This window comes from Babylonia areolata, chromosome 27 (assembly GCF_041734735.1).
Source record: "Babylonia areolata isolate BAREFJ2019XMU chromosome 27, ASM4173473v1, whole genome shotgun sequence".
NCBI lineage: Eukaryota > Metazoa > Mollusca > Gastropoda > Neogastropoda > Buccinidae > Babylonia > Babylonia areolata.
Window position 1 is genome coordinate 29346925 of NC_134902.1, and position 10300 is coordinate 29357224.

The 10300-nt window shown below is 41.3% G+C and overlaps 1 protein-coding gene and 1 long non-coding RNA gene across 15 annotated transcripts in view; one reads left to right on the forward strand and one right to left on the reverse strand.

Moving 5' to 3' along the window:
- The window catches only part of LOC143301411 (uncharacterized), a 157653-nt gene extending 153288 nt beyond the window's left edge, over positions 1 to 4365 (reverse strand). The window contains exon 1 of the long non-coding RNA XR_013057778.1: positions 4122 to 4365. This is a non-coding gene — a long non-coding RNA (uncharacterized LOC143301411). The remainder of the gene's footprint in view (positions 1 to 4121) is intronic.
- LOC143301409 (uncharacterized) overlaps positions 1 to 10300 on the forward strand; it is a 244317-nt gene that overhangs the window by 162144 nt on the left and 71873 nt on the right. For all 14 annotated transcript variants that reach the window (XM_076615677.1, XM_076615673.1, XM_076615678.1 and 11 more), the window contains one exon: positions 10227 to 10300. This exon is cut by the window's right edge and continues 14 nt beyond it. In XM_076615677.1, coding sequence (XP_076471792.1) covers positions 10227 to 10300 — 74 coding nt within the window. The remainder of the gene's footprint in view (positions 1 to 10226) is intronic.

The following is a 10300-nucleotide window of genomic DNA, read 5'->3' on the forward strand; positions in this document are numbered from 1 at the left end:
GATGTGTGGTTAGTCTGTAAAATGCAGACACAGGTGTATAGCAGAATCTCCTGTTAAGTGTGTGTTTTACAGTCTCATCAACTCTTGTTTATCATTTCTGTGGTGTGTTGCCTCTTTGGTGATGACTGATAGTGATACAGCTAGGTAGAAATGTTCCTCAGTGTGTGTGTGTGTGTGTGTGTGTGTGTGTGTGTGTGTGTGTGCATAATGTGTTGAGCAAGATCCATTCTGGTTTGACAGGAGACACAACACCTGTTGCATTTTCCCTTAATAGTTGTGTCGTTCATGGTATGATTATACACATATGACATATGTTCACACACACACACACACACACACACACACACACATTAACCCAAGTACACACACCCACACACACGCAGGCACACTCATGCACACACACACACACACACACACACACACACACACACACAAACACAAACAGATGCACACAATCTTTGTTTTGTCAACCATTTGATGACTGCATGTAACTTGTTTAATTATTTATTCATTATTTGGGGTGGGGGTTGGGGGGCGAATCTCATTAAAAAGGAAAAGGAAAAAAAGACAACACAATTTGCAATAAACAGACAGACAGACAGACAGACAGACAGACACACACACACACACACACACACACACACACACACACACACACACACACACACACACACACACACACACACACACACACACACACACACACACACACACACACACACACACACACACACACACACACACACACACACACACACACACTGTTGGTGGTGATACATAGTCCCATATTATTTTGTATATAAGATTTTAGTTTTATTTGTTTGGATGACGGCTGTATTAGTATATATATATATGTGTGTATATATATATGTTTATTTATCAGCAGTACTAGAAGTGCATTTGGGATCCATAGAGTCTTGCAGGAAAATTTGATGATTTTAATAAAAATGATTGCATTCTTCGATGAAGAAGAATTGGATTTTTTTGAGGGAGGTAAGGGGTGGGAGGTGGGGGGGGGGGGGGGGGATCAGGGGAGTGGGGATGGAATGAAATGACAAAAGAATTTTTTTTTTTTCTTTTTTTTTTCTTCTCAAGGCCTGACTAAGCGTGTTGGGTTACGCTGCTGGTCAGGCATCTGCTTGGCAGATGTGGTGTAGCGCATATGGATTTGTCCCAACGCAGTGACACCTCCTTCAGCTACTGAAGCTGAAACGACAGTAATGAAAAAAAAAAAAGAAAAAAAAAAAGGAAAATTAATAAAGCATTACAGCCTAGGAGTAGGAAGCATCTACATGAGTTATCATGAGAGTGACTGAGCGCATGGTTAACTCTCTCCATACGAACGGCGAAAGAGACGACGTTAACAGCGTTTCACCCCAATTACCATCATCAAAATATTGCAAGCGGAAGGCTCTTATACTGAAGAGGTGAATGTTGACAAAGAATACCACAATTCTGACGACGGAAGCTAAAGGTTGGGTCATTCAGACACCCACTGGACATCCGAGGGGGTCTGTGTAGAGGAGAAGAGAGGACTGGTCGTACTGAGTGAGTCAATACCTTAGACAGGTTGTCAGCATGGTAACTTAACTAACTAACTACCTTTTGGGAGCGGATAGTACTGGTCACAGGTGTTTGATTTTCAGGGGTTCTGCAGGGTGTGTGTGATACAGGATTGTTTCTGTTATATATGTGGTCATTGTTTTCTTTCTCTGTTTCTTATTATTGGGGTTTGATTGAGTGTTTTTGGTGATTGAATTTTTTTTTCTTTTTTTTTTCTAGAATCATAATTGAAAATGATGTGAATTTTCTTTTATCAAACAGTTTCTGTGGTGTTATGGCTTGTTGACAAATGTGTGTGTGTGTGTGTGTGTGTGTGTGTGTGTGTGTGGGTGCAGCTGTGTATGTTTATTTGAGAGTTACCCTGTGTTTATATGTGTCAGTGTGTATGTGTGTGTGTGTGTGTGTGTGCGTGTGTGTGCATGTTGCTATGTGTACATTTGGTGTGTGAATGTGTGTTAGTGTGTGTATGTGAGTGAGTGAGAGAGAGAGAGAGAGAGAGAGAGAGAGAGTGTGTGTGTGTGTGTGTGTGACAGCTGTGTGCTTCACCTGAATGCCTTGTCTGCGATACATCTCCCAACACCACACTACATTCACCCCTGTGTTGTTATATCAGTATCATGTCCAGTCTGATTTCAATCAACACACACACACACACACACACACACACACACACACACACACACACACACCTGTCGGCATAAACCATGCTCCCAGCAGTAATGGTGTAGGCTGTAATACAGTGGTGGAGAGAGAGCCAGAGTGTTGGGGACAGTGTCTGTGTTTCAGCTTTTGGATTACCATTCATGGAGTGTCTGTTTTGTGCGATATTTCATCCTGTGATGAAGGTATAATCATTATCAGTGAGTTAATAACCTGATTTGGGGGTGGGGGGGGCAAATGTTGTATATACTTGGTGTGTGGTCTGGAAGACTTGTCAAAAAATCATTTTGTGCTATTCATATGCAGTTATGATTAAGGAATATGTATTTTCTAATTATGTGTGTTTAATATATGATCTGAATGACTGCCACAGGTTCTCCCCCCCCCCCTCCCTCCCTCCCCCCCACAACCCCATCATCCACCTGGTATTTTTCTGATTCTTAGAAAACAAACACATAATTTACAATATACTGATGTGCTGTTTTTGGTTAATGATTTGTTTGGTGTGACATTGAAGGTTTAGTTTACCACTGTTGCTGGTTTACTTGTTGCTGATGACTGATGTTTTTGTTGTTGAATTTATTATGATGATGTTTTCATCATTTTCACTAGGATTTGCTTTACATTGATTTGACCTCATATCTCTCTTTCAGTATCAGTATCAGTATCAGTAGCTCAAGGAGGCGTCACTGTGTTCGGTCAAATCCATATACGCTACATCACAGCTGCCAAGCAGATGCCTGACCAGCAGTGTAACCCAACGCGCTTAGTCAGGCCTTGAGAAAAAAGAAATAATAAAATAAAATAAATAAATAAATAAATGAAATAACAAAAAATAACAAAAATAACAAAAATAAAATAAAATAAAATAAATAAAAAATTAAGATAAATACATAAAAATACTACTAATAATAATAATATTACACAAAACAACAACAACAAAACAACACATCTCTCTTTACATGTTTTGTTTACATTTGTGTGAATGCCTTAGTGTAAAACTTTTTATCAGCCAGGTAATGTGTGATCTTTACAAATTTATTTATTTACTTGGTATGTTACTGCTGTTGAGGCAATGTAATGGTGGAGAACATAGCACAGGTATGACTGCTGTAGTTGATTCCCTTCCCTATTTGATAAAAAAAAAAAAAAAATCTTGATTTGGACCATACATGCTATTTATTCTGTAATTATTTATTCTGTTTCAGAACTGTTGTTGGTTCTTTATTGAGGTTGTTTTGCCAGTGGATTCCTAACATGCAGTGGAATTTCTAGTTATTCAAACATGCCATTAAGAAACTGTGCATTGCTGTGTAAAATACAAATTTCCTCTCTTAAAACATAACATGGAATTAAGTAACAAGTAAGTAAACAAGTCAAACCACATTATTCCAGGAAAATCTATAAGCTGTCAAACACGTTATCTGGCCAACCAGTGGGATACTGAATAGTTAGTCAGCTGACGTTTAGGAGTAAAGCAACAGACAAAGTGTATGTTGATTGATTCCAGTTTCGATAAATGTATCGGACTTTTGTCAAGGAACATAATTATATACATAGACCTACCCAAAAACATTCAGAGTGGATGACACACAGTGTATCTTACTTTTTCTGTCCCCCTCTTATTCCCTTAACCCATAGAAATCCTCAGTATTATTTCCCAATGAACAGAACAATTGTACATGTACATAAAAATTAAAAAAAAGAAAGAAGAATACTAACAACAACAACAACAACAAATATATTGGTAATAATGATGGTATTCATGATAATGAGAGCAAGAAAGCACCTTTCTAAGGCCAGATTAAGATGTTTGTATCATAGTTGGAGACATAGTTATTATTCTGAATAATGTTATCAATCTCAAATACACTGAATATGACAATGACACACCGTACCTTTTTGTTTTGAGACAGCACACATCTAGATGGATTGTTTGTGGGTTTTTTTTCGTCGGAAATCAGTTCCAGTCGAAGAGGTTTTCATCAGAAATCAGTACCAATCGATGAGGTTTTCATCAGAAATCAGTTCCAGTCGAAGAGGTTTTCATCAGAAATCAGTACCAATCGATGAGGTTTACATCAGAAATCAGTACCAATCGATGAGGTTTACATCAGAAATCAGTACCAATCGATGAGGTTTTCATCGGAAATCAGGTCCAGTGGATGAGGTTTTCATCAGAAAAATCGGCTCCAAGACCACGGCCACATCTTGTGTTTGTAGTTTGCGCGGGTTCTCCCCTCCTTTTTGCGCACCCTTTAGCTGACTTTTTGCCCTTCTGCGTATTATACGGTGGTGGTGAGATGAAGCATAGCTCTCCCTGAACGAGTCCCACATGTGTGTTTGTTGTGTGTGCGTGTGTGAAGGTCGGCACAAAGTTACGGTGGAACGCAAGCTTCAAAAGCTTTTTCTTCTTCTTCTTCTCCTTCTTCAAATTTTCATGATAAATAGCTTAAATGTTAAGAGAGAGAAACAATCAAACAAACAACGTGTCGATTGTCATCATGTTATGAATTGTCGTTGTTGTGCTTTTGAGTCTGATTTGACGCCCAGACAGAAAGGTGTAAAAATCCCATTTCTGACTGGCATGTACTTAATATGTATATATATATATTACACCCCCCACACACACACACACACACCCCTCCATATATATATATATAAACGTATGATGAGCAGGTGAAAACGATGAACGCCGGAACAGGAAATCATACCAAACTTGAAATATTATTGCACTATGCACAGTCGATTACGAAAAAAAACCCACACACACACCAAAATCTGACCGACCGAAGGAGGGGGCGTGGAGAGTACAGAATGGGGGAGAGGAGGGGGGGGGGGGGGGAGGGGTGAGCGGGATAGCAGAAAGCATTGTATTGGAGACAGAACATTCGTGGATGCGCATACGTGCGTGCAAAGATCCCGACGAATCTTCTCCAACCAACAAGACTATATGATACAACGCATGATCCTTGGAATGTCTTCGGTGTGTGTTGGCTAAACATATGGAAAATACAGTAACAGCAACAATTATAATACTAGGAGTGACAACAACAGTAGCATCAGCAACAACAACAACAACAACAACGTCAACAAGAAGAATAACAACAACGAAGGGTTAACGTTACATAAGGGTTAACGTTACATAAGGGTTAACGTTACACAGCCGTTTTAGGACATTCGTATGAACACATTCTGGTCCCCGCTTTCACACACACACACACACACACACACACACACACACACACACACACACGCACGCACGCACGCATGCACGCACGCAAGCGTACGCACAATTGCACTCGCTCATACGCATGCACGCACGCACATGTGGATGAAGACGTTAAATGAAAGTACTATCACCAATACCAACACCACCTCTACTACAATTACTACTATACCACACACACACACACACACACACACACACACACACACACACGCCCCCGCCCTCTCGCTTCTCACGGTTATAATTATGTACGTAAACTGATTTACCTCCGTTGAGTGGACGTTCGATGTTGCAGCCCATAACGACAAAGTTTCTGTATTTTTTTTTTTACTCAAAAAGTTTTAAAAAAGAAAAGAAAAAAGTTGCACGTATGCACGCTGATTGGAAACGCTGAAGCAGCTTCAGCTTGAAGAGTGTGTGTGGTGTAGTTGTAATTGCAGTAGAAGGTGCGTGCGTACGTGTCGTACGTGTTTGTCTTTGTCTCAACTGAAAAGAGGCATCATGACAGTACTTGTCAGTTGCGTGGATGGAGTCACTCGGAAACTTTAAACACAGAGTCAAGAATAACCGCCGCTGTATATAGCGTTTCGTGTCGTCGAGTCGGGTATAGAGCTTCCACAACAATTACCCCCACCCTACAAAAAACGGACCAAGAAAGACGCTAACAGGCTTTTCAGTTTACCTCTAGTGAATGGCTTGGGTTGGTAGATAGTAGTAGCTTGCGTCTCTTCTTACCCGTACCCCTACCCACCTCCCGCCCCCTCCACACACACACACATAAGAAAAGAAGGGAGGAATGGGGAGGGGGTGTTCTTAGGCCTATCTTGTCCGGACCACAAAGGCAGAAATGGTCGGTATAGCACTTTGGGGGCTTACTTCTGTCTTTCTTTCTTTCTTTCTTTCTTTCCTTCGTCCTTTCTGCTTGACAGTGGCGGGTTCCCCTGGACCTGCATGGTTGAAGGCTGGAACCACTGGCAATGTGGCTGTCCTGGAAACAGTATAGTTTGTTTCCGGCGACCTGGTCATGAAGAAAAAAAAAAGAAAAAAAGAAAAAAGACAAAAAAAAAAAGACCCCAAACAACTCCATGAAAATTGGGGTTCATATTTTGTGCATGGAGGAAAAAAAAACAAACAACCCCAAAAACCAACCAAACAAATAAAATTAAAGAAAACAAAAGAAAACCCAGAGTAAAGGCGTAAGTCTGTAATGAAAATGAAAAAGTAAATCGTAAACGAGAGTTTTGTTACCTTTTACCGGTTGTTGGTGTTGCAGCAGTTACAACAGTATGGTAACTCTGTGCCGTACCAAGTCGCAAAATCTCTGTCAGACTGGCTCGACCTGCATATATACATCATTGTGAACACATCCAGTGCCCTTCTCTCTCCCCCCCCCCCCCCCCCCCCCCAACCTTCCCTCTCTTTTCATGCACCCCTACCCTCCCGGGAACTCCGCAAATTGACAACATATATATGATAGTCAGTCGTGTCCGACTATGACCATCAGAACAGCAGAGGAGGCAACTGCTGTCCCGACTATCTGGGCTAGAATTTGATTATAGTGGAGAGTGTCTTGCCCAAGTACATCCCCACTCTCTCGGCCAAGAGGGTTTTAGGACAGTCGGCGTTGGGATGGTTCCCCAAAAGCCCACTAGCCCACAAGGCTGCAGCACTAAGAGCCAGTGCAATTTTGCCTCCTAGTTTGAAAGTCATAGTCCTTCACAAAAGACTAAGCTGTAAATGGTTTCCCATTGACTAGAGAAACCATTGATAATACAGCTCTCACTTTGCTGTTGGCCCAAATGTAAACGTCAATCTGTGATTTAAGCCGACAACAAAAACACTAAAAACATCCCCGCTCCTCCTCCCTTATATATATATATATATAAAAAAAGGCCGATGTCGTCAGTCTTGTGTCAAATCGATTTTTGAAATTGAAAACAAGACATGTTGAAAACAAACCAGAAATTTGTGACAACACAAATGGGGAAATACATTTAAGTAAAAGACTTTCCCCTTGAGGGTTGATTGATTGTAACTCCAGTTCGAAGCAATGTGTTGCAAATACAGCCAGTATGTCAGTCCATTACAAAGTAATGAAGTCCCACTGGTATGTAGATTCTCTGATTACTTGATATTAATCCCCACCTTAACCACATATTAGTGTATTCGCAACCTTTTCCTCTATACATTGTAATGTCTCTATTACAATTTACGTTTTCTCTACAACGACAACAACAACAACAATCCGAAATGAGGCAAGTTATTTTGATTGCTTATCGAATTATCCATTTGAAATTGAAAATGAATAGTTAAAAAGAAAAAAAAAAGAACTTGGCTTGTCACCAAGGATCTTCTTCTCAATGATCGTCGGATCCGAGGAACCTGCCATCATCCATCCATCCATCCATATGCATGTATAATAGTCAGTCGTGTCCGACTAAGACTATAATTATCAGGACAGCAGAGGAAGCAACTACTGTCCCGACTATCTGGGCTAGAATTTTAGTACAGTGGAGAGTGTCTTGTCCAAGTTACACCCCCCCACTCTCTCAGTCAAGTTGGTTATAGGGCAGTCAGCGTTGGGACGTCCATATATATACATTCACCCATATAAAAGGGTTTAAAGGGCAAGGTGAAACGAACTATAGGTCACGGGCCACGGGAAGGGTTGGCTCCTGACCAGAGGCAAAGAGAGCATTGTCATTTGCTAGTGTCACAGCCAGTGTCGGAACACTTCCATAGTTAGGGGTGCTGGTTGGTTGTTATTTCCCCTTCTCTCTTTCTCTCTTTCAGGTGTACATGCCTGTTACACCCCCCGTCAGTTGCGTTAGTGTGTGTTAGCGCGCGCGCGCGCGTGTGTGTGTGTGTGTGTGCGTGGCTACTTTCTGACTTGTCACAGATTTCAGCTGGAAGTACGAATCGGACTTTGTGTGGAGGTGTTGGATTATTTATTTATTTATTTATTTTATTGATATATTCCAGCTGTTCCTTGTGGGAACTATATGAACGTTTTTGCGTTTCCTGAACGGATGTTTACAGAATTATTTGTCGAAAGTCTGGAATATGGAAGCATTTGAAGTGGTAGATCAAAGGCGACACATTTGACAGTGTTTTGTTTTATTTTATCTTTATTTTCATTTCGATTTTCGATTTTTGTTATTTAGTTGTTGTTGTTTTTTAAATAAATAATTTCTAAAATCACCCTGTTTAGAACAAGGCCAGCATTCATGATAAATTGGGCAGATACAGAATGTGATAATTCTTTAACATCAACCCGTATTTTGTTTTTTTATTTAATTCAGTTTTTTTCTTTATATATATAATATATTGTAGTGGATGGGAGGATTCCTTCGTTCTTCTGTTTTATTTAATATCATTTCATCTTCTCATTGATGAAGTAAAACGTTGTAAGACTCTCTCTCTCTCTCTCTCTCTCTCTCTCTCTCTCTCTCTCTCTCTGTGTGTGTGTGTGTGTGTGTGTGTGTGTGTGTGTGTGTGAAATTAATCCTCGTAAGTTTTACAGTGTGTCCACAGTGGACTAACAGGACAGAACAATCAACAACAACAAAACAACAACAACAAAAAAACAACAACAAAAAAACACTTGGTGTGTGGAGGGTTAGGAAGTGGGACAGTGCTGGAATCATTCTGTAAATGCAATAGATATGTCGGTAGTTTGAAGGTAGGTTGGCAGACAAGACACTGAGACAGGCAGATAGGTAGGTAGGTAGGTAGGTACATACGTGTTAGATAGATAGGCAGGCAGGTAGACAGACGGGTATGTAGGTTTAAAAAAAAAAAAAAAAAAAAAATCATGATAAGGATGTTATGGTAAGGCAGCCGGTTCAGTTCACAGTTTCAGAATTCGGTCTCTTTTATACAGCAGTACAGTATGCAAGGTGCACATTTATTGGTGAACACTGTACGCGTCTGGAATCAACAGTACAGCACTTTGGATCCTGTTATGTAACTTGCACGTCTTGTTCACAGGAACAAAGAGACCCTTCTTCCTTTGTTTGTTTCTTTGTTGTGTTTGAACTTTTTCTTAACCCTTAAAAATTGTTGTTGTTGTTTTTTTTTTTCCTGTTTTTTTTTTTCCCCCCTTCACCTCCTGCCTCAGAAATGGTGACAGTGCCTGTAGGTAGTATGGTCTCCGATCGTCCCTCAGTGACACAGTGTTTTTCCTTTTTCTTTTATGGTGGTCTGTTGGCTATGAAGTCTGCTTTTAAGTTGTGAACTTCAGCATTTTTTTTGTTGTGAACTGTATGAACTCTGGTTTTTGGTTGTGAGTTCTGCTTCTTTTTTTTTTTTAACCGTCTTTCTGAACAACACACACACACACACACACACACACACACACACACACACAAGCATGGAAGTCACCACCACGACCAGCAACAACAACACCAACAACATCATCGACGATGACCACAACATCACCACAACAACTACAACCACCACCACCACCAACACCACCAACACCACCACCATCAGCAGCAGCAGCAGAAGCAGCAGGCGGGGACTGGGCCTCCAGTACATCCACCAGCTCTCCGAACGCTACCGGGAACCCCCGGACCCTGAAGACTTCGTGCTCGGGAGGAGGTCAACGACTACGACAACAACGACGACGACGACGACGAGGAGGGTGAGGGGGAGTAGGGGTGAGGGTGAGGCTGGAGAGATGGGAGGAGGAGGAGGAGGAGTGGCGAGGTGGTACCGGCGAGGAGGAGGAGGAGGAGGTAGTGACAGGGGTGTGTGGTGTCGGTGTGGGCAGGAAGAGGAGATGCGGCAGGACCAGAGGGCCGAGCTCCAGCAGCAAGAGGAGGAGGAGAAGAAGGAGGAGAAGAG